Source organism: Bos javanicus, chromosome X (genome assembly GCF_032452875.1).
Source record: "Bos javanicus breed banteng chromosome X, ARS-OSU_banteng_1.0, whole genome shotgun sequence".
Taxonomy (NCBI): Eukaryota; Metazoa; Chordata; class Mammalia; order Artiodactyla; family Bovidae; genus Bos; species Bos javanicus.
In genome coordinates this window covers 88,885,408-88,910,186 of record NC_083897.1, presented here as the reverse complement: position 1 = coordinate 88,910,186, position 24,779 = coordinate 88,885,408, and the positions used below count along the sequence as shown (strand labels likewise).

Sequence of the window (24,779 nt, the reverse complement as noted above, 5' to 3'; positions counted from 1 at the left end):
ACCTGCAATGCAGGAGACCCCGGTTAGATTCCTGGGTTGGAAAGATCTGCTGGAGAAGGGATAGGCTTCCTTGGTGGCTCGGATAGTAAAGAATCCACCTGCAATGTGGGAGACCTGGGTTTGATGCGTGGGTTGGGAAGATCCCCTGGAGAAGGGAAAGGCTACCCACTCCAGTGTTCTGGCCTGGAGAATTCCATGGACAGAGGAGCCTGGCAGCCTACAGTCCATGGCATCTCAAAGAGTCGGACATGACTGAGCAACTTTCACTTCACTTATCTCCTGGTAATCATAAGTTTGTTTTCTATAGCCATGACTCTACTTCTGTTTTGTAAATAAGTTCATTTGTACCCTCTCTTCTTTTTTAGATTCTACATATAAATGATATCATATGGTATTTGTCCTTCTGTGTCTGACTTAATTCACTCAGTATGATAATATCTAGGTCTATCCACGTTGCTGCAAATGGCATTATTTTGTTCTTTCTAATTGCTAACTAATATTCCATTGTATATATGTACCACATCTTCTTTATCCATTTCTCTGTTGGTGGACATTTAGGTTGCTTCCATGTCCTGGATATCGTAAACAGTGCTGCAATTAAAATTGGAGTGCATGTATCTTTCTGAATTATGATTTTCTCTGGGTATATGCCCAGGGGTGGGATTTCTGGGTCATATGGTAGTTCTATTTTTAGTTTTTAAAGGAACCTCCACACTGTTTTCCATAGTTGCTATATCAATTTACATTCCCCCAACAGTGTAGGAGAGTTTTCTTTTCTCCACACCCTAGCCAGCAGTTATTGTTTGCAGATTTTTTTAAAAACTTAAAAAAATCCCACATTTATTTATTTATTTTTGGCTGCCCTGGGTCTTCGTGTGGGCTTTCTCTAGTTACAGCGAGCAGGGGCTGCTCTTTAGTTGCAGTCCATAGGCTTCTTCTCATTGGGGTGGCTTTCCTTCTTGCAGAGCATGGGCTCTAGGTCATATGGCCTTCATAGCTGTGGTGCATGGGCTTAGCTACCCTGCTGCACATGGAATCTTCCTGGAACAGGGATCAAACCTGTGTCCCCTGCATTGGCAGGTGGATTCTTACCCATTAGACCACCAGGGAAGTCCTGTAGATTTTTTGAGGATGGCCATTCTGACCGGTGTGAGGTGATACCTCATTGTAGTTTTGATTTGCATTTCTCTAATAATTAGTGATATTGAGCATCTTTTCATGTGTTTTTTGGCCATCTGTGTATCTTCTTTGGAGAAATGTCTATTTAGATCTTCTGCACATTTTTTTGATTGGGTTTTGTTTTTATATTTAGCTGCATGAGCTGTTTGTATATTTTGGAGATTAATCCTTTGTTGGTTGCTTCATTTGCAAATATTTTCTCCCATTCTGAGGGTTGTCTTTTGTTTTGTTTATAGTTTCCTTTGCTGTGTAAAAGCTTTTAAGTTTAATTAGATCCCACTTGTTTATTTTTATTTTCATTACTCTAGGACATGGATCAAAAAAGATCTTGCTATGATTTATGTCAAAGATTGTTCTGTGTATGTTTTACTGCAAGAGTTTTATAATGTCTTGTCTTATATTTAGGTCTAACTCATTTTGAGGTTTTTTTTTTGTGTGTGTGTATGCTATTAGGGAGTGTTATAATTTCATTCTTTTACATGTAGCTGCCCAGTTTTCCCAGCACCACTTATTGAAGTCATGCTTTCACTTTTGCATTATTTTATACCTATTATTTTATTTATTTGTTGTTGTTGTTCAGTCACTAAATTGTGTCTGACTCTGTGACCCCATGGACAGCAGCATGCCAGGTTTCCCTGTCTTTCACTATCTCCTGGAGTTTGCTCAAACCCATGTCCATTGAGTCAGTGATGCTATCTAACCATCTCATCCTCTACTGCCCCCTTCTCCTCCTGCCCTCAATCTTTCCTAGCACAGGGTCTTTTCTGAGTCAGCTGTTCATATCAAGTGGCTAAAGTATTGGAGCTTCAGCTTCAGCATCAGTCCTTTCTTTCATTTATACTTTCAACAAATATTCATTAAATATGCCAGACACTGCTCTAGGTTACCAAAAACACAGGAAACCCAGCAAGCATAAACACCTGTCTTTAGCGACCTCCCATACTCAGTATTATTCAATAGGTAATGAAAAATACTATATTAACATGTTGGGTATGCTATTTGTTTCCTGCCCCAATCCATTCTCCTACCTTCCCTGTCTTGCCCTGTGTCCCTGTGACTTCATCAGCCATGCCCTGCCCCAACTGGCTTTTAGTTGGGTTGGCCAATGAGAGACCTTGATATAGGTGGCTGGAGAATGCAAGGACAGAGAAAGCTGGGTGTTCATTGGCTGGGGCTGAGTTCCAGCTCTTCCTTTCTGGGTTTCAGGAAGATTGTTCCCTTTCCTGCCCATTCAGGCCTAGGAATGGTGGCAGAACCCCTCTGATGCCAGTACCTGGATAAGCTGGCAACCTTATGGGCTTACTGAACCCTCTCTGCACCTCTGTAATGGTCCTCTCATTTAGGTCTCTTCAAAGTTCCGCCTGTGTGTGCTTTGTGTGTCCTCACCTGCACTGCAGGGCTCTGGCTGACTCAACAAGTAAATATGTAATGTACTAGGAAGTTCTATGAAGAAAAACCAAGAAGGATGCACGGATACAGGGGCACTATTTTGGATAGTCAGGGAAGGTTTCCTGAGGAGATGATCTTTAAGCAGAGATAAGAAAGCGAAGGGACAGCCATATAACTGTGAGCGATGCACATGTCTTGGGAAGAGAGTTCAAGCAGAGGCGAAACAGCAGGCATCAAAGGCCCTAAAGTGGGAATAATGCTTTGGGGTGTTTGAGGAACTATCAAGGAGGCTGATGTTGATGGAGAGAACAGGTGAGTAGAGACACTGGAGAGATTAGCAGGACAAGAATTATTATACTAATCTGCCAAAGGTGGAAACCCAGGGCCCAGGGAAAGGGGAGGGGCTGGCTTGAGGTCTCACCGTGAGGTCATTTTCCACTCAATCCCCATGGCTTCTCCTCAGTATATCCTGTGTTTCTGGCGCACAGGAGAAGGGCTGCCATATGCCCCAGAGAGAATGTATTGCCTCCTGGGGAGGCCTGTCAGGTGGCCATGGTCCTGGCCCCTGGGGCCCCCACCCTCCATGGCCCAGCCCGATCTCTGATCTGAACTAAGGACTTCAGCCTGTCCTCACAGTAGCCAGAGGATCCTGTTACAGCCCAAGGCAGCCCACAGCCCTCCTCTGCTCAGACCCCTGTTCCACTTCTTTCAGAGAAAAAGCCAAAGTCCTCCCCATGGCCAAGGAGGCCCTACAGGACCAGGCTCCATCACCTCTTGGACTTCACCTCCTGTCACTCACCCACTTGCTCACTCTACTCCAGCTCTACTGGTCTCCTTACTGTACCTCAAATATGCCAGGTATGCTCCTGCCTCAGGGCCTTTGCACAGGCTTTCCCCTTTTATCTAGATCACTATTCCTGTACGTGTAACCCTTCCTGGGGTCACACTGACTTGTGTATGGACCCTCCCAGGGTTGCATAGCCTGGAGTGTGGACAGTCTTGGGATCAAACAGATGAGGATATAGACATTCATGTGGTCGCTAGATTCGGGTGCCAGCAATCCTGGAGTCACACTGATTGGGATGTGGACCTCCTGGGGTCACATACTTGGATGTGAGGGCTCTAGGTGGTCACAGTGCCTGCAATGTGAACATGACTGAGGTCATGCAGGATGGGGCGTGACCACTCCTGAAGTTCCCAGGCTGGGATGTGTTCTCCTAGAGTCCTTCAAGATTGGTGTGTGGACACTTCTGGAATCACATGGACTATCATGGTACCCAGGTACTTCCTGGTTTCACCCAGGCTCAACTGTAGACACCCTCGAAGTCACCCTCTGGGATCTGGACACTCCTGGGGTCACAGAGACTGGGACTAAGGACATGACTGAGGACACATTCACTGCGGGGCCACTGCAGTCAAATGCTTGTGGTGCGGCCACTACTGAAGTATCATATGCTCTGCTGGCAACACCTCTGTAGTCACGCTGTTTGCAGTGTGGTCTGTGCTGGGATCACACCAACTAAAGCAGGGCTGCCTCTCAGGACAGACAGACGGGGGTGGACACAGGTGTGGTAACACCAAATTTGGTGCGGGCATTCCCCTAATTGGGCTTCCCTGGTGGGTCATTCTGGTAAAGAATCTGCCTGCAATGCGGGAGACCTGGGTTCAATCCCTGGGTTGGGAAGATCCCTTGGAGGGCATGGCAACTCACTCCAGTATTTTTGCCCGGAGGATCCCCATGGTCAGAGGAGCCTGGCTACATGTCCATGGGCTACAGTCCATGGGGTCACAAAGAGTCAGAAACAACTGAGCGACTAAACACAGCACAAACACACATTCCTCTAATCACACTGAATGGGGGACCAGTGTCCCTGTGGTCACAGACACTGGAGCATGTAGACGCCTTTGTCACACAGATGGGGGGTTATCCCCCCCTGGGTCACCCAGACCGGAGAGGAGACCAGCCAGCAGTCACAGGCACGGGAGTTTCATACTCCTGTGGTCACACTGACAGGAACACATTCTATTGAGGCCACAGACAGACACTGGGGGGTTTGAACAACACTGGGGTCACATACACTTGAGACTGGTTGCTTCTGTCACAAAAACAGGTGTGGACACTCCTGGGCCGAGGAGGCTGCAGTGTGGTCACCTCTGTGATCACACAGTGTGAGATGCACACACTCATGGTGCCACTCAGACTGCACTGCAAAAACTTCCAAGATCACACACACTAAGCTTTTGCCACTTCTGGACTCTGACTGTGGGCTGAACACTGCTGGGGGTCACAAAGGCTTGGCTGTGGATGTTCCTGTAGTCAAACATTGGGATGTGGATGCAGCCAGGGTAAAACCCACTGGCTCCATCTGGGGTCACAGAGACAAGGGGAGGATGTGTTTGTGGTCACACATACTAGCATGTGGACACCCCTTTGTTCACACTGTTTGGGATGTGGACACACATGGCTTCATGCAGACTGGAGTTCAGCTACTCCTAGGGTGACATGGACAATGTAGTGAATGAGCTTGGGGCAAGAGAAATTGAGGTGGAGACACTCCTTGTTCCCACACTGGGTGGAAAGTTCTGGAATTGCAGGCTTGGGAGTGACACCCCAATGGTCACAGATCCTGGGGCACGGAGACTTCATTGATCTCACAGTCAAGGGTGTACCATCCTGGAGACATTCAGACTGGGTGGTGGCCACTCGTGGTCACACAGAAAGTTGATCATCTTGGGGTCATGCATATTATTATGTGTACACTTTTGGAGAAACACAGGCTGACTGTGGGTCCTCCTGCGGTTACATACCCTGTGGTGTAGATACTCCTGGCATTTCAGTCTGAGGAATGATCACTCCTAGGGAACACTGCTTTTTCATACTGCTCATGGGGTTTTCAACAGTTAGAACCTTACATGGAACAGCTGACTGGTTCAAAATTGGGAAAAGGGTAAGACAATGTTGTATATTGCCACCCTTTTTTATCTAATTTATATTCAGAGTATATGATGTGAAATGCCAGGCAGGATGAAGTTCAAGCTGGAATCAAGATTGCTGGGAGAAATATCAACAATCTCAGATATGAAGATGATACCACTTTAATGGCAGAAAGCAAAGAGGAACTAAAGAGCCTCTTGATGAAGTTGAAAGAGGAGTGAAAAAGCTGACTTAAAACTCAACATTCAAAAAAACTAAGACCATGGCACCTGGTCCCATCACTTCATGGCAAATAGAAGGGGAAAAAGTAGAAGCAGTGACAGATTTTATTTTCTTGGGCCCCAAAATCACTGCAGACCGTGACTGCCATCATGTAATTAAAAGACAGCTTGCTCCTTGGAAGAAAAGCTATGACAAACCTAGACAGTGTATTAAAAAGCAGGGACATCACTTTGCTGACAAAGGTCCTTCTAGTCAGAGCTATGGTTTTTGAAGTAGTCATGTATGGATGGTGAGAGTTGGACCATAAAGAAGGCTGAGTGCTGAAGAATTGATGCCTTTGAGCTCTGGTGCTGGAGAAGATTCCTGAGAGTCCCTTGGATAGCAAGGAGATCAAACCAGTCAATCCTAAAGGAAATCAGTCCTGAACATTCATTGAAGGACTGATGCTGAAGCTGAAGCAATATTTTGGCCACCTGATGTGAAGAGCTGACTCCTTGGAAAAGACCCTGATGCTGGGAAAGATTGAAGGCAGGAGAAGGGGACAACAGAGGATGAGATGGTTATAGATAGCATCACTGACTTGATGGATATGAATTTGAGCAAATTCTGGGACATAGTGAAGGACAGGGAGGCTCGGCGTGCTGCAGTCCATGGGGTCGCAGAGTCGGACATGACAGAGTGACTGAACAGCAGCAAGGGGATACTGACTGGGAGGTGAAAAGTCAACAGTGAGAGACCTGGGGTGTGAACGCTGCTGTAATGCAGACTAGGGGTGTGCTTCCCTCAGGACACACATTGGTGTTACCGAAAGGAGAGTGTGTGTGTGTGTGTGGGGGGGGTCTGGCTGCTCACTGCTCAATAGCCAGTGAACAGGACAGGTTGGTGGAAAGGAAACTATGTTTTATTTCAGATGCCAGCAACTGAGGTGGGGAGGAGGGTGGCAGACATCTGTGCAAAGGCAGACTTCCACCCCCTGACAATCAGGGGATGAAGATATAAAAGGGAGAGCTTTTATAGACAGAGTGGGGGGCAGTTACAAGCAGAAACAGTACAGTCATCTTCAACTGGTCATCAGTGTCCTGACTAGCATCACCTTGGTTGTTTCAGGTACAGTTCATCTATAGTTCCAGAGTGAAATTTTTCCCTTCTTTGCAGTCAAATCTCAGAACTGTGGCAGCTCATGTTCTGGGTACAGTCTGGTCATCATGTGGTTGACTTCTCCACCTGGGGTTTTGGTATCTATAAGACAGCTCACAGGATACGGTGAATATTATCTATAGCCCTTGAGAAAGAACTAAAGGTCCTTGACTATGCTTAATGACTACATTATTTAGTCTCCTTTGACTGTTTTTGTTTCAGTATTTCTCACTTCTCTGATTAAATTTTTTGACTGTAGTTTTCCACAGGCAAAAGGCAGGCAGAGGACTTGGTGGGGGGGTGGCAAGGGACATATGGTCCTGCTCCATTTTATTGGGGTCTAGAGACTCTTGGCATCACACACAGGGGGTGACAAAGGCAGAAATACAGCCATTGATGAAGTCACCCAGATTGAAACATGGGCACTGCCGCTGACTGACATACTTGGCAGTGGACACCCCTGTTGTAAAACACTAGAGTTTTCACAGCTCTGTGGTCAGAAGTTTTAGGATATGCACACTTAGGGGGTCACAGACTATGTTTTGAATACTCCAGGTGACACACGGACTGAAGTGTATACCCTCCTGTGGTGACATGGACTACACTCTAGACACTTTGGGGGATGACAGTGATCGTGGTGTGGTAACCCCTGGGGTTACAGTAACAGGGGAATGGGCACCCATTGTTGTTACACAGTCTAGGCAGTTGACAAATCTGAGATCAAACTGAACAGAATGTGTACACTTTGGTGGTAATACAGGTTGTGTTGTGGAAAGCCTGGGATCACAAAGAGTGGAGAATAAACATTACTGTCATCACAGACTGGGGTGGAAACACTCTAGGAGTCACTCAGACTAATGTTAAGTACTCCACTGGGGACACACAGTCTGGGGTATATATACCTCTGTGGACAAACTGACTTTAGTGGGGAAAATGCTGGGGTCACACAGAGGGATGTGGACACTCCTGAAGTCACAAGACTAGGGCCAGACAGGTGGAGAGTGGGCACTCTGGAGAGGTCAGAGACCAGGCCTAGGCCAGATGGGCCCCTCCTAGGCTGTACCCTTGGGGGTGTGGACACTGCTGGCTTGCACAGACTGGGGATTAAGACACTGCTCCCATCAGAGAGACTTTTGGTGCATACTTAAGATGTAATATAGATGGGATGGACATAACTAGGGACACAGCCTGAGGTGAGTATGCTCACAGGTTCCCAAAGGCTGTTGTGTTTTTGATCCTCGAAATGGAGACAAGGACACTCCTGGGATTATACAAATGGGACTGTCTGTACTCCCTGGCTCTTGCTGATTGTATGTAGATGCTGCCTGAATATACATGGTGACGGGGGTGGATATTCTTATGTCACACCACCTTTTGTGTGGATACTTCTGTTTTACATTCCTGGAGTCACACAGACTTGGGTGTGGACATTCCTGTGGTCATACTGATATGAATGAGAAGACTCCTGCATTAACGAGCTGTGGTGTGGGCGCCCTGGGGTTGGAATTGGTATGGCCACTCCCAGGTTCACAAAGTCAGGTACAAACACCTGGGGTTACAGACTGAGATGTCAGTAGTCCTGAGCTCAGTGGATGGGAGTGTGCACAGAGAATGGTGATTTTCTAAAGATATGTGAGTGAGCTGCAGAAACCAGACCTGCCTACGTAGCTGTCAGCTCCTGTTTGCTAAAATGTAAATTCAGGACTGCACTCATGACAAACTTTCCGACATGCCTTTAAGAAAGGGTTTCTTAACATAAAAAAGAAAAATTTGTTCTGGGGAGTTCCCTGGCGGCCTAGTGGTTAGGATTCTGGGCTTTCACTGCTATGGTGCAGGTTCAATCCCTGACTGAGGAACTGAGATCCCCATAAACCATGCGACACAGCACCCCCTCCCCAAAAAAACTTTGTTCTAGGGAATCCTATGGCGTCTGATCTGATCAAGTCTGTGAACTCCTTCATAGAATGTTTTTAAAAGCATGCGTGTGCATACACACACACACTCTCTCAATTATTATGGATACCAAGTAAAACAGTATGGTGGTTCCTTAAAAATTTAAACAAAACTTAACATATAATCCAGCTATCCCTGGATCCCAAATATATACTTTTGGGTCTGTATCCAAAAGAGATGAAGCCACTACTCAAAGAGATATCTGCACCCCCATGTCCCTGTAGTATTACTGACAACAGCAAAAATATGGAAACAACCTAGGTGTCTTGTCAACAGACAAATGGATAAAGAAGATTTGGCATATGCATATGACAGAGTATTATTCAGCCATAAAAAAAAAGGTGGTGGTGGTGGTGGTTTAGTCACTCAGTCGTGTTTGACTCTTGTGACCCCATGGACTGTAGCCCACCAGGCCCCTCTGTACATAGGATTTTCCAGGCAAGAATACTGGAGTAGATTACCATTTCCTTCTCCAGGGGATCTTCCCAACCCAGGAATTGAACCCAGGTCTCCTGCATTGCAGGCAGATTCTTTACTGACTGAGCTATGAGGGAAGTCCATTTGTGACTACATGGATGGACCTCAAGGGCATTATGCTAAATGAAGTCAGAAAACACAAATACTAAATATGGAATCTAAAAATGGGGGAAGGTGGTAAAAAGGTACAGCTTCCAGTTATAAGTTCTGGGATGTAATAGTGCATAGTGACTATACTTATCAATACTATTTTGTATATTTGAAAGTTGCTTAGAGAGCAAATCTTTTTTAAATTAATTTACATTTGGCTGTGCTGGGTCTTTGTTGCTGCATATGGGCTTCCTCTAGTTGTGGCGAGTGGGGGCTTCTCTGTAGTTACGGAGCACAGGCTTCAGCAGTTGTGCACGGGCTTAGATGCTCCACTGCATGTAGACTCTTCCTGGACCAGGGATCAAACCCGTGTCCCCTGCATTGGCAGGCAGACTCTCAATCACTGGACCTCCAGGTAAGTCCAAGAGCAAATCTTAAAAGCTCATATCACAAGGAAAAAACTAACTATGTGATGTGATAGATGTTAACTAAACTTGTGGTAGTCATTTTGCAATATATATTAAGTCATTATGTTACATACTTTCAAATTACACATATTATATCAATATGTCAATTACAGTTCCAATAAAAGAAAAAGTATCATATTAAAATGAAACAACATTGAGGTGCTACAATAAATGAACTTTAATTAGTACATCAAATTATAAGACCTTATTCACTACAAACAAGGTAAAAAGACAACCCTTAGAATGGGAGAAAATAATAGCAAATTAAACAACTGACAAAGAATTAATTTCCAAAATATACAAGCAGCTCATACAACTCAAAATCAGAAAAACAAACAGCCCAATCAAAAAGTGGGGAAAAGACCTAAACAGACATTTCCCCAAAGAAGACATACAGATGGCTAACAAACACATGAAAAGATCCTCAACATCACTCATTATTAGAGAAATGCAAATCAAAACTATAATGAGATACCACCTCACACCAATCAGAATGGCCATCATCAAAAAGTCTACAAACAATAAATGCTGGAGAGGATGTGGAGAAAAGGGAACCCTCTTGCATTGCTGGTGGGAACATAAACTGATATAGCCACTATGGAAGATGGTTTGGAGATTCCTTAAAAAGCTAGGAATAAAACCACCATATGACCCAGCAATCCTACTCGTAAGCATGTACCCTGAGGAAACCAAAACTGAAAAAGACATGTGTACCCCCGATGTTCATTGCAGCACTATTTATAATAGCTAGAACATGGAAGCAACCTGGATGTCCACTGACTGACGAATGGATAAAGAAGTTGTGGTACATATATACAATGGAATACTACTCAGCCATAAAAAGGAACACATTTGAGTCAGTTCTAATGAGGTGGACGAACCTAGAGCTGATTATACACACTGAAGGAAGTCAGAAAGAGGAAATATAAATATTGTGTACTGATGCATATATATGGAATCTAGAATGATGGTACTGATGAATTAATTTTCAGGGCAGCAATGGAGAAACATATGTAGAGAACAGACCTAAGGAAATGGCTGGGGAGGAGGGGAGGGAGAGGGTGAGATGTATGGAAACTTACAATAATACCATATGTAAAATAGATAGCCAATGGGAAATCGCTGCATGACTCAAACAGGGGCTCTGTGACAATCTAGAAGGGTGGGATGAGAAGCGAGTTGGGAGGGAGGGGACCTGGGTGTTCCTATGGCTGATTCTTGTTGATTTGCGACAGAAAACCACAAAATTCTGTAAAGAAATTATCCTTCAATTAAAAAAATATATTATGTATGAAACGAGTTGCCAGTCCAGGTTCGATGCATGATACTGGATGCTTGGGGCTGGTGCACTGGGACGACCCAGAGGGATGGTATGGGGAGCGAGGAGGGAGGAGGGTTTAGGATGGGGAACACATGTATACATGTGGCAGATTCATTTCAATATTTGGCAAAACTAATACAATTTTGTAAAGTTTAAAAATAAAATAAAAGTTAAAAAAAATAAAAAAATAAATTAAAAAAGATTTTATCCAAAGTAGTGACCAATATTTTAAGATGCCCATGACAACTGTAATAAGTTGTAACAACATAAACAAGTAACTTTGATACGTACTGGTGGGCAAGTTGCAGGCACTGCTTCTACTACTGTAAAAGTAACTTTACAATACTGATTTGCTGCCAGCATTCAGATTCTGGAGGAAAGCTAAAATTTCAGTTAGTAAAACTGAACTGATTTCCCTCCATTAAGTTCACAAATACCCCTGACTTCTACCCAGGGTTAAGAAGCCCTGCTTTCAGGGTGAGTTCTGGACATATTCAGGACACAGGGCTGGGAAGATTTAGAGAAAGGCAAGACCCTACTCAAGAATCCCCCCTACAGTGCAGACGGGCACACCGGGATGTTTCTTTCCTTGTTGTGTTTGTGGCGGTTGCTGGAGGTTCCTCCTCAGAGCCTGTCAGGATGGGTTGACGAGGTATTTGAAAACAAGTTCATCAACTCAAGTTCTGGTTTTCCTGACAGCAAACAGCTTCCGAGTCCTTATCAGATTGCCAGCTAACTAAAAGGTCAAAGTAAAAGAAGTTTTAAACCAAAATATGTTTCCCACTGTCTTCTACTATACTCATTGTTTTCTCAGCTACATTTTTGTGCAGTTTTTTCCTCTACTTTCATTGTGAACCATAACTCACAGAAAATGCATAAAACATATAATGTTCATTCTTTTTGATATGTAGTTCTCCACTGTGAATAAACCAGGATTTAACGATCCATCCTACAGCTTATGGGTGTTTGGACTGTATTTAGTCTGGGGGGTACTATAAATGGGATGGTTAGGAACATTGAAGTACTCCTTTCTTGCTGGAACTAAATACACATGCAGCTTTAGCAGATAATTCCTAACAATTATCTAGCAGTTACACCATTATATGCTGCCCTTGGTATATACAAGGGTTCCAATGCTGCACGTCCTTTCAGATATTTAATATTGTTAATCTTTTTAGTTTTAGCTTGCATTTCTCTGAAGAGCAGCTTTTCATGTACTTACTGGGCATTCTCATATTTTCTTTTCCTTATTGATTTATAGCAGCTTTTTAAATATCATGGATACTATACATGTACAGATTATAAATATCTTTTCCCACTGTGATCTGCCATTTCATTTTTTTAAGGTGTCTTTTTTACTTATTTTAATGGTAAACTTGGTCTGAATAAACTGCAAAGCCATTGTCAGACGGGGATGTCCTCTAAAGTGGTGTCCTGAGGATGAGAAGCCCTCCAGCACTGATAGGTTTAGCCCAGACTGTTCCAGGCAAACCGGCTCCTCACTGCTCCCCCACCATTCCACCTCAGGGCCTTTGCATTTGCCATTTCCTCTCCCTAGAATGTTCTTACCCTAGATTAATACATGGATTCTCTCCCTCATCTCCTTCAGGTCTCTGCTCAAACATCACCTCAGTGAGACCTTCCACAATAACTGTCTTAAAAACTGCAAACTGCCAGACCCTAGAATTCTTGATCTTTTGTGTGCTATGTGCTAAGTCTCTTCATTTGTGTATCACTTGTTATGACCCTATGGACTGTAGCCCACCAGGCTCCTCTGTCCATGGGATTCTCCAGGCAAGAATACTGGAGTGGGTTGCCATGACTTTCTCCAGGGGATCTTCCTGACCCAGGATCAAACCTGTGTCTCTTATGTCTTCTGTATCGGCAAGTGGGTTCTTTACCTCTAGCACCATCTGGGAAGCCCTTATCTCTTTACCTTGCTTTAAAATTTTTTCATATCCCAGGTTACTTTTACATATTATATACATATGGGTGGACACAGAGCAAGATAAATAGTACATGTATGTGTGAGTGGAAACTCCTGCATTTAGATTGTGAACTATTACCTCTTTCCTATACTAGAAGCTCTGAGGGTCAGGGTATCTGCCTGTTTTGTTCCCTGCTTCATCTTCAAATCTAGAGCAATGCCCAGCACACAGCATGTGTTCAATAAATGTTTACTGAGTACCTCAATGTGTAAAATCATTAAGGCAGTTCCTGACACATAACATCAGGAGTTTTAGTAAAGGTCTGCTGACTGAAATCTTACCAGTTGATGTAAAAATTTAAAAAAGTAGAATTTTACTCAGTTTTTTCTTAAAGATGCTGTTTACTCAAATTCTTAGATTAAAAAGGCAAATTTACCTTCATGTGTTAAGATGAGCAAGTCACTCCACTGTCTTCCACCTACCCAAGAAAAAGAAGAGAGACTCAGATATTTGGTTAAGCTTTTCTGCTCACTATACTTGGTTTTACCCATTGATTTTTATAGCTATTGGGAGTTAGGAAACAGAAGTTTGTCCCAGATACCACATGATTTGGGGCAGAAAGAAGCACATGAAGAGGGGGTCACTGTGGGCACTGAGGGCTCTGGGTCCATGTTTTCAGACCTCAGACGTCTGCAGGGTGTAGCGCTGTGGAGTGGCCAGGGACTGGGGCAACAAGTCCACTGTGCTCATGGGGCAGTCCTGGGGGCAGATCTCCTTGGCCAGCTGCCCCTTCTTCTTCAATGCGCAGGCCTCCTGGTAGGGCGGTGAGATGGGGGGCTGCGTGGGTGGAGTGTACTTGTATTCTGAACCATCCTCTAGCTGCAGGGACACACATTGGGAGGGTCCTCACACACATTGTGAGGACCTGGGAACAGAGGACAGCACCCCCCATCCAACCCACTGTTGACAGGGCACTTACGTCCAGTGGGTAACTGCGGTCTGAATCATAGGCGCTCAGGTCCCCACAGGTCACAAATGGCACAATGATGCGGGTGGGGCCATCCAACTGGTTGAAATCTGGATCTGACAAGCAGGGACAGATGAGACAAGACAGGGCCAGGGTGTCTGGGGTCAGCTGTGACTCAGGCTGCACCCCAGATGGGTACGGAGGCCTCCCTCACATATCCACCAGCTACTCTCTATACTCTTGCACCAGAAATCCTTCATTTGGTTCAGATCACCTCCTCAGGGAAGCCCTCCATGATCACTCATTCTAAAACAGCCCTCCCCAACCTGCTTTTCTCCCACTGCACTTATGGCCACCTGCCATACACTGCCTGGACTTTGTCTCACTCAAGCATGCTTGACACAAAAGCAGCCCTGTGCTTTTTCCCTCTGGGGCCAGGTTGAAGGCCCTCACAGGACAAAATTCCCACACAGAGGTGGGGTTTCTACCTGGGGGTGTGACTGAGTCTTCCTAGGCTAGAAACTCCTTAGGCAGGTGGAGTGTCCCTTGGGGTAGGACTCAGAACTTTCACCAGGTCTAAGAGTCATCACTAGGGAACTAAGCTGAAGATCCTCCTAGATCAAAATACCCCTACAGGGGTGGAATTTTCAGAGGGTGGGGCTGAAGATCCCTTTGGGACAGCATTCCCTTAAGGGGCAGGGTTTCACCCGGGCGTGGAGCTAACGGCCCTCCTGGGACATAAAATTTCACTGGCAGACAAACCCTCCCCAGGGATGGGGCCCAGGGCTCTCACCATAAGAGTGGTCCAGCAGGGGTTTGGTCAGGTCTGGCAGGAAGCCCTCAGGGGGGTCGTAACCCTTACAGACAGCAAAGGCCTCTATGGGGAGAAGGTAGAGTGAGGGGCAACTGCTGCCTCCACTCCATGTGAGATGGGCCTCTGAGATTCAAAACCCCTGCCCGGCCCCTCTACCCCACTGACCAATGCTGGAGTTCCGGCTGCTTCTGGGCTTGGCACAGAGCACGCTGGAGAAGAAGACACGCAGCTGGCTATAGATCAGCGTCACATCCCGGCCTCGGAAGATCTGCAGGGTGGGGAGGCAGAGATGGAGGCATGAGGATGAACTTTGGGGACTCCTCTCTACCCCCTACCAGGTTCCCTGAGACTTACCTTAGCCACGAAGCAGCCCCCTGGCTTCAAGACGTGTGTAGCAATATTCAGAGCCTATGGGCAGGACAGATGGCTAAGGCTGAGATACAGCCAGCCAGGAGGGGGCCAAACTGAGGTAGGGACAGCCAGGGTTACTCACAGCTAGGAGGAGCTGGGCCTGCATATACTCATCAACATCGTGGAGGCCGGTTACTGTGGCAAGAGGAACAGCATTAGGGGGCCATACAGTCTAGCTATCTTCCTGTCCCAAAGAGGTTAGAGCGCTAAAAACATTTACCAAGCTCTCTTACTACTAAGGTTCTGCATGCAAATGACTACATCTGCCAACTGGATGCATATTCTGAGCTCCTAACCCTAAGACACTCGTTTTCAATCTCAAAACAATCTTAGGCACGAGTATTATTTCTTCTATCTCCAGTCCAGATTCAGATCAGAACGAACATCTCAGATGCAACACATCCAAAAATAAACTCTTTACCTTCTTGCTGGAACTTGCTCCTCCCATCATTTCCCCCATCTCACCTGATCCTTCCAGTTGTTCAAGCCAAAACCTTCAAGGTAGTTACCTTTGATACACACACACCCCTCCCAATCTCTTCTCACATCCACATTTAAGCCATTAGTAAACTTTCTCAACTCTTTCAAAAGATCTCCTCTACTCATCTCCACCACCATCGCCACTCACCTGGATGACTACAGCAGCCTCCCCTCCCCAGGTCTCAGCCCTCACACTGCTCACAGCAGCCAGAGGGATCCTGTCAAGACACACATCAGGCATGGCCCTCCTCTGCTCACAACCACCCCATGGCTTTCTCCATGCTCTTGTCTTAGTGAAGGAGCCAAAGTCACCACTGTGGCCCAGAAAGATCCACCTGAGGATCTGATTCCCACCACCTCACTGACCTTACCTCCTACCACTCTCACGCTTACTCTGATCCAGCCACAGTGATCTTGCTCTTCACCCTCCTACCTCAAGTCCTTTGTATGTGCCAATCACTTTACCTGGATTGCTCTTTATCCAGATGTGCCCTAGCCCACTCCCTTGGCTGCTTTAGGTCTTTATGCTAAAGGCAGTGAGGCCTTCTCCACTTTACTTAAAATTCCTCCAGGTATTCCCTCCCTCTCTCTCATTTTCATTATTTCCCCATGGTGCCTATCACCTTTTGACATGCTTTATAATTCAATCATTTGTTTCTTTTCTGTCTGCTCCCACTAGAACACCAGCTCTATGAGGTCAGAGAATAGTAGAATTTTATTCATGTTATCCTCCCAACATGTCTAACAGTGCCTGACACACAACAGATGCTCAGTAAATGTGCTGAATGGATGGATAGATGGCTGACTTAAAAAAAAAAGAAGTGAGTGGAATGGAACAGTTGCAGAGAGATGACAAAAGGGTGGATAAAACCAAAACAGTAGAAGACAGAGGCAGAGAACAGGAAACAGAGGTAGGGAGAAGTTGCCAGATGTGGGAACAGCTGACAGTGCAGGGGAGAGGCAATAAAAGAAGCCAACAGAGGTGGGACATACAGAGAGGAACATGCAAAGGACCCCCCGCCTGGCCTCCCAATCCCTGCTGTTTACCATCAGGAGCCCCGTCACACACTACTAGGTCCGCGGGGCAGCCTTCAAAATGCTGGATGATCTCTTTGGCAGTGGACAGCTATGGAAGAAAGGGATGATGAGTGGCCCCACAGCATCCCCACCACAGCCCTCTAAGCCCACCACGGCCCTGGCCCACAGCATCAGGTCAGCCAAATTCTCAGGCTTTGCCTGAGACTGGGCTCCATCTCTGGGAATATTTTTTTGCTGTCTCTCTGTGATGACAACTCACTGGCTCTGTTCCTCTTCTGTTATCCTCTCTTGGTTTCTCTCAGCTACTCTACCTGTCTGTCTTTCTTGGTCTCTTTGTCTTTTTCTTTCTTCCACTTGCTGCAAACCCCAGATTGGGAGGGCCTTTGTCCAGAATACACACCAACACCCCCAGCCATGCTCTCACCTGGGTGATATCCCCCTGGATCTGTAACACACCTGGTAGTGGAGCCATAGCCTGAAGGTCCACAGCCACCACGTGGCCAGACCCTTGGCCCCTGTGGACAACATGGTCTGTGTCAGCTCAGTTTTTACTCCTGGTCCACCCTCCAACCTAGTCTGCCCTCCCAGCCTCCCATCTGGGACTCCACACTCACCCAATCTTCTGACTCAGCACCTGGCTCCAGCTGCCTGGGGCCGCACACAAGTCAACTGCCCGCGTCACACCTGAGCACACACAGGAAGGTGCACTGGTCAGCTTCAGCCACCTCTCCAACCTGGGACCCTGCAAAGTTTACCCCTTTCCCCCAGGAAGCACCCATATCTACCTGCTGCCCAGATCCTTTTGAGTACCTGCCATCTTCCTGACTGCCCCACAGACCCTCCAAGTCAGCCCACCTACCACACAGAGCTCTGTAGACCTAGCCCACTTGTCTATTTCCTTCGCCCGCCCCATCCCCCAGTGAACTGCCCACCAAAAATGGGGACCTTGGAAGAGTTGGAATTCCTCATCAAGTTGTAGCAGCTTGAAGGCACTGCGGGCACGCCAGCCATTCTCCTTGGCTAGGCGGTAGTAGACATCTCTCTTGTCCTTTGACGTCCGTCCCATCTTCCACACTGTTTGCCCAGGGACCTGCCAACAGTAAGCTGATGCTGCCCCATATCAGTAAGTAGGTGAGTGGGCCATTACCTATCTCTGCAGGGCTGTGAGAACCACATGAACTAAACCAGGCTCATCTGATCTATGTGACAGTTCTCTCAACAGGTGGCGAGGTTGGAGCCCAGTCACTAACCCACTGAGCTCACCGAGCCTAGGATCCCATTACTGAGGTCTCAGGCTCCACCGCTCACCCTACAGATTCCACCATTAAGCCAACAGACCCCTCAAAGTCCCACAAACCCAACACTTATCACATAGATGATGTTACTGACCCTGTCCACCTCCCACTGCTGTCACTTACACTCCACATATTAAACCCTGCAAGTCTCACGATCAACCCTTCTCTGCCCACCTTAACCCCAATAACATCTCACCACCACCCCCAGCTCTCCTCACTACCCCTAGTCATAAAGCCCTACTAGGCCCCATTAATCCCCTGCTTTAACTCTATTACCCTCACACTAGCTCACTGCATTCCCCACCTCCTTAATCTCTCTCCCCTGAAATGATTAGGCCCCCAATTATTCCTTTTGTTGTTGTTTAGTCGCTAAGTCATGTCTGACTCTTTTGTAACCCCATGGACTGTAGCCCGCCAGGCTCCAATGTGCATGGGGTTTTCCAGGCAAGAATACTGGAGCGGGTAACCAATCCCTTCTCCAGCGGATCTTCCTGACCCAGGGATCGAACCCACATCTCCTGCATTGCAGGCAGATTCTTTACTACTGAGCCACTTGGGAAGCCCGATAATTCTTTTATCATCCCCCATTAATACCTGGAGGATCATGGTCTATTAGTTCCCCATTAAACTCTCATTTACTATGATTTATCAACCCCCTTTAGCCCGGCCCTCCAATTGATCCTTCACAGATCACTAGACCCTGTTAACTCTTCTTACCACATTCACCTTAATCCTTGATAATCATACATCTCCCCATACACACCATTCTCCCCTCACTGCCCACCTGTTTCCCCACCCAATAATCAATTTATGATCACACCCAACAGCTTACTTATTACCCTCTCTTTGCTCACTCTGTTCTCATTACTTCTTCAATGATCATGCCATCATCACAAACTAAAATCCTTTGATCACAATACCCCTTGATCTTCCCATTCTCTCTTCTTTGATCACTACTTCATTAGTTCCTTGATCATGACCCTCACCTCTTATTCCCTCCACAGCCTCACCATTATCCTTTGAATCACTATGCTCCATCACTCTTTATCAACCCCTTGAATGTCATAACTCCATTCGTCCCCCAGGGATCACACTGCTACTTGTCTCCCATTATCTTCCAGTTTCCCATTCTACCATCCCCTCATTAATGAACACATCCCCACTGGCCCCCATGAACACATCGACTAAAGCACACCTATTAGCCCCCACTGATTTCCCAATAACACTCCCACCAGACCTCTACTACACCCACGCAGCTCACCAAACCTCCACACCTACCCATTAACAGCCCTCTGGCTACACCACTGGTCCCTCCTCATCATTACCTCAAAGCCCAAGTCCCCACTGGGACCAGGACCACAAGACCCCCTTCAAGGCAGCTCCGCCGGTATCTGGACCCCTGGGCCCCCGTCCCCCACCCCTAGCCCATCCCGCAGGAGCGGTCCTATTCTCCAAACAAACCTTGGGTCTGGAGCCTACCCAATGCCAGCTGCCCAAACCACACTGTTGCGAACTTCCCTCCTTCCCTCACTGGCAGGACAGTGCAGGCATGCCTCAACTGTTTGAGTCGGGACCCAAGTCCTCCGCGTCCCAGGGCCTACCTCCAACTTTGGGAGTGGGGAGAAAAGGAACCAAGGAGGCCGGTTCGTGAGCAGCACAAGCCTCGGCGAGAGCGCAAACCGGTGAGAAGTCGTAGGTTTTCAGTTTGGGTTCTTAGTTGCTCCAAAAGTCTGTCGCGCATGCCTAAGGGCCACCAGAGTGTGCCACGCCTGTCATCGTGGAATGCGGTGGCTCGCGCGAAGCCGGGACCGGACCTGAATTTACCACGTGAGTTCCGGCAACTCATGCCGACGTAGCGGGTCTGGCGAATTGCCGTTCCCAGCATGCAACGGGCTCTAGTAAAGCCGCCGAAGTCTCGCACGGAAAGGCTGAAATGTCGCGAGGCATGAGAACTGACTGTGCTCTTTTGTTATAAGCCGAAAAATCGCCTTTTTCTCCACTCCTCCCTTCTTGGACAACTGTATGTCTTGAGCCTGTGAACTACATTTCCCAAGATACTACGAGCACGCTGGCACCTACTTATTTTTCGCGTACCGTGAAGTGCAGTTACCTTTGGGGTGGTGAACTTGAGAGGAAGGAGAGTGCGTTAGTTAAGTGCGCGGGCGCGCGAAAGCTACTGGTCTGCGATTTCAAATCTCACTTCCGCTAATTGATAGCTCATTCTGATTGTTACCTTCTCAGAACTTCGGTTTCTCTGTCTGTAGAAAGGGGATAATAAATAATACAGACTCCACCTAGAGTTACTGGGAAGATTAAATAGGTGCAGTTCAGCACACTAATTCTTTGTAATTCTGTGTTCTTCAAACACTTTTAACTCGGACCTAGAAAAAAAAGACTGCGTCTGGACTCAGTGCACAAGCAAATATAGTAATGGAAACATTATAGCGTTTACCATGTGCCAGGCACTCTCTGAGTGCTTTCAGTGATATTCTGGTAAATGGTTAACAAGCATTTATTTAGATGGAGAGGGAAAGGAAGCTCTGCTTTCTAACATTTGCCAGTTTCCATGGTTTACATACTATTATCTTGTCAGATTTCAGCTTACCAAGGTGTAGTCACGGAACACGGAATCTGGAAGAGGTGCAGTAGTGCACCATGTCTATTATCTCCATTGTACAAATAAAACAGGGATAAATGATCTCTCAGGAGCATAGAAATAATGAAATGTAGTAAAATAAGTGATGACTTTTGAGTATCACCTTTCAGAATTTAATTTAGTTGTAAGTTTATATAATTTCATGTTTAATAATGGCTGTTTCCCCCGTTTACAGATGAGGAAAAGGAGGATATGTATATATGAATATAATAGAGATGTAAACACATGCCATTTACTATGTATATGGTGACATAGAAATATGTAGTGATGTCTAATTTTTACTGGTATATAAATTATATATTAGTAAACAATACAATAAATATACATATGCCATTATATGGAAATATAGAATATATTTTTGCATTTTGTATAGTATATGTACAATATATATATCATCTTATATAAATTTATATGCTGAGATATATATATATATATATATATATATAAATCTGCTGTATTTATCTACTTACTAAAGTAACTGCACTTAAGTATAAATAAATAATGTTATGTTCAGTTCAGTTCAGTCGCTCAGTAGTGTCCGACTCTTCGCGACCCCATGAATCGAAGCACGCCAGGCCTCCCTGTCCATCACCAACTCCCGGAGTTCACTCAGACTCACGTCCATCGAGTCAGTGATGCCATCCAGCCATCTCATCCTCTGTCGTCCCCTTCTCCTCCTGCCCCCAATCCCTCCCAGCATCAGGGTCTTTTCCAATGAGTCAACTCTTCGCATGAGGTGGCCAAAGTACTGGAGTTTCAGCTTTAGCATCATTCCTTCCAAAGAAATCCCAGGGCTGATCTCCTTCAGAATGGACTGGTTGGATCTAATGTTATGTTAGGTGGTGATAAAAGCTATGAAGAATAATAAAGGATGAAAGGAATGGAGAGTAACAGGGGTTGAATTGCTATTTTAGTGTGGTCATCTAAGGCTTTCAGAGGAGGTGACATTTGAGCTGAGCCGGAATGAATATTTGGAGGAAGAGCATTCCAGGCAGAGGGAACGCCAAGTGCAAAGACCCTGAGGTGGGAATGAGCTTGGAGAGTATCCAAAGAACTGAACAACCAATTCATCATTCCTTAGAAATGTGAGCATTGCTAGGCAGGGATTTCTTTTGTTTTGTTTACTGTTGCCTCCCTGGCGCCTAGAATAGGGCTCGGCACACAGTTGGTATTCAATAGATGTTTGTTGAATTCACCCTTTTATTGCTTTGTTCCTTCACTTTTTCCCTAGTGGTGTGCTCTGCGTTTATGTGGGGCCCTGGGAGGAGGTGTAGACAGCCAGACACAGACCCTGGAGAGCCAGGGAGGAAGCCAGAGTTTGTCACTGGAGTTCAAGGGCATTGTGGGGGGCAGTGGGAACATGGCCCCCCTTCAGAGGTTAGCATGTGTGAGAAAGCAAGGGTTCAAGCCACCAGGCGCTGCTCAACAGAGAGGAGGAGGTGCCAGGCATTGGGGGCCCAGGTTCACCCTGTGGGACGCTTCCCACGTCCTGTTTTCTTGCCTCTCACAAAGAGGATGTTTAACTTTTTGCAAAGAAACTTGCTTCCTCCAGCAGGGCTGGGGGGATTGGGGGACAGGAGCCAAGCTCTGAACTCTCCAGGCTCTTCCCGGAGTGAGGTGTCCGCCTGCAACTCCCACCCAGCACCCCACTGAGTGTAAAGTTGTCCTCCCCTCAGCCTCCAGAAAGGTCAGAGAGGGGAGCTGCCAGGCTAGCCCTGTGCCGGAGGGCATCTTACCACGTGAGGGAAACGCGGGGCGGGGGGGGGGGGGTGTCCAGGCTCAGCGGACCAGACACTGACTCAAGAAGTCTTGCTGTCCAGGGGCTGCTTTGAGGGACAGAAAAGTTGTCCATGGATAGCCTGCCTGAAAGGAGAGATTAGAATCCTAAATCCAGCTCAGTGGGGGACTGCTTTCACTGGATGAGAAGAGTTCATTAATTCCTTTCACAAAGATGTTATTGAGCAATTACTCTATGTCAAGCATTGTTCTTAGTGCTTTACCTGTACTAATTCCTTCAGTGTTCCCCATGGCCCTGAGTTAGGCAGTACTTAGCCCCGTGAGAAGGCAATGGCAACCCACTCCAGTACTCTTGCCTGGAAAATCCCATAGGAGGAGCCTGGTAGGCCACAGTCCATGGGGTCGCTTAGAGTCGGACACGACTGAGCGGCTTCACTTTCACTTTTCACTTTCATGCATTGGAGAAGGAAATGGCAACCCACTCCAGTGTTCTTGCCTGGAGAATCCCAGGGACGGTGGAGCCTGGTGGGCTGCTGTCCTTGGGGTCGCACAGAGTCGGACACGACTGAAGTGACTTAGCAGCAGCAGCAGCAGCCCCGTGGGAAGCTTGACAGTGAGATTTTGAGACTTGCTCCTGGCCACTCAGCTCCTAAGTGGCAGAGCTGTGAAAACTCAAGCTATTAACTGCTTTGCTCCATGGTTCCCTCCCCTGAAGGCTGCTGTGTAGTGATTTAATGAAAAGCCGGGGTTCTGCTTAGAAGAACTGACAAGAACTTAAACCAACTTTTAATAGATTCGATAGCAATCCCAAATGTCACATGAGGGTCTGCTTTACTGAACCAACGAAAGCCTTAAATGACCCCTAGAAAGGGCCCTAATTTGATGAACGAATACCGCGTTCTTATCCCTGGCACAGCCTCGAGGCCTCAGTAAAGCATAAAGACATCTGTTCCTTCTAAAGCAGCCTGCTTCTGCAGCCAGATTTCACTTTCCCTTTGTTTTTCCTCCTACCAGCATATGTAGAACACCTGCTATTTGCAGTGCCCTGAAACTTAGCTGAGCGATGGGGTGTAGAGCTGGATGAGGGCTTGCTCCTCCCCTAGAAGAGTTCACTAGGCAGAAATGAAAATAATAATGATGATGATATGACACTTGATAAGAAACATTTATCGACCTCCTGACATGTACCCGGGTGGCCCTGTGCTGGGCAATGTTTAAAGGCCTGGGTGGCCCTGGAAGGGGAGGACAATGATCAGAGTAGGAAGCTGCTGCTGGGTGGTAATGGGTGAGGGCATCTGTTTTTTGTCCTAGTTTCACCAGTTCTTTGGATGGGATACTTCAAACTTTTCTCGAAATCTAGACACCGCCCTAGCCAGTCCCCATCCCCCCGCCCCCTAGTCATTTGGGCCAAGGTCTCAGCTGACAGGTGTCTCTTTCCCTGGCTGGCCTGGGGCACAGGTGTGTAATGGCTCTTGGGGAGAAGAGGAGACTAGAGACACAGTAGGCCCGGACAGACGGGAGTAGTGTGTGTGTGCACATGCACGCATGCATGTGTGTGAATACCTGAGGGTATCTCAGCTGCCTATACATGGTCCCAGCCACAAACACATGTATGTGAGCTCCACATGTGTCTTAGTATGTTACTTGCCTGGTTGTGTCTTGTGTCCACGGTTGCCTATCCAACTTGTATTTCCTTTTTGGCAACTAACTGTTGGTCCCGTCTGCTTGTGCAGTCATCTCTATGGGGCTGTGTGTGTGTTCTCTGAGTGCTTCTGTGTCTCCTTTGTAATGCTCATGGGTGAGAAGTCTGTCTCTTCTCTGTGTGTCTGTCTCTGATGTCTGTGTGTCTTTCTTCTCTATCACCATGTTTGTGTCTCTACTTGTGAGTGGCTGTAGATGTGTATGCCCTATGTGTGCTTAGTCAATCAGTCGTGTCCAACTCTTTGCAACCCCATGGACTGTAGCTCGTCAGGCTCCTCTGTCCATGAGGATTCTCCAGGCAAGAATACTGGATTGTGTGTCCTAAGGGTATTTCCTTTGGTGCAAGCAAATGCTCCTTTGTTTCTTCTTCAAAAAGTTTTAGGTGTATTTTCTGGATTTCCTTTTTGTAATGATAGTAAATGTACTTTCTGCATCCCTGTTTCTTCCGTTTGTGTGCCTATATGTGTGTTCTCCGTGCACATCTTCCCTGACTTAATTTGTGTAAATAGTTGTGTATACACAGCTGTGTCCACCTGTTTTCCTGAGTGCAGTTGTGCATGTATCTGTGACTACGGCTTCTCT

At 46.5% G+C, this 24,779-nt stretch overlaps 1 protein-coding gene across 6 annotated transcripts; it reads right to left on the bottom strand.

Annotated features, from left to right (window-relative positions):
• Positions 1-10,009: 10,009 nt before the first annotated feature.
• Positions 10,010-19,982, bottom strand: FTSJ1 (FtsJ RNA 2'-O-methyltransferase 1). 6 transcript variants are annotated; one of them, XM_061409972.1, is made up of 13 exons: positions 19,705-19,982; positions 17,754-17,918; positions 17,423-17,492; positions 17,233-17,323; positions 16,818-16,896; positions 15,373-15,425; positions 15,234-15,287; positions 15,045-15,147; positions 14,859-14,942; positions 14,078-14,181; positions 13,780-13,977; positions 13,535-13,576; positions 10,010-11,906 (listed from the first exon to the last, which is right to left on the bottom strand). In XM_061409972.1, the coding sequence occupies exons 2-12, from the start codon at positions 17,872-17,874 to the stop codon at positions 13,544-13,546; spliced, it is 990 nt and encodes a 329-aa protein (XP_061265956.1). In that variant the 5' UTR covers positions 17,875-17,918; positions 19,705-19,982; the 3' UTR covers positions 10,010-11,906; positions 13,535-13,543. The 6 variants fall into 6 exon arrangements, with proteins under 6 accessions (XP_061265956.1, XP_061265955.1, XP_061265960.1 ...); XM_061409971.1 differs by having other exon boundaries at positions 17,754-17,912; XM_061409976.1 differs by having other exon boundaries at positions 13,780-13,911; positions 17,754-17,898.
• Between the last annotated feature and the right edge of the window lie 4,797 nt (positions 19,983-24,779).

Coding starts and splice junctions, on each gene's coding strand:
- FTSJ1 (XM_061409972.1), bottom strand. CDS start 17,874: ATGGGACGGACGTCAAAGGACAAGAGAGATGTCTACTACCGCCTAGCC. Junction 15,426..16,817: donor GTGTGACGGGGCTCCTGATG/GTAAACAGCAGG, acceptor CTCTTGCCACAG/TAACCGGCCTCCACGATGTT. Junction 15,148..15,233: donor GGGGCTGCTTCGTGGCTAAG/GTAAGTCTCAGG, acceptor CCCACCCTGCAG/ATCTTCCGAGGCCGGGATGT.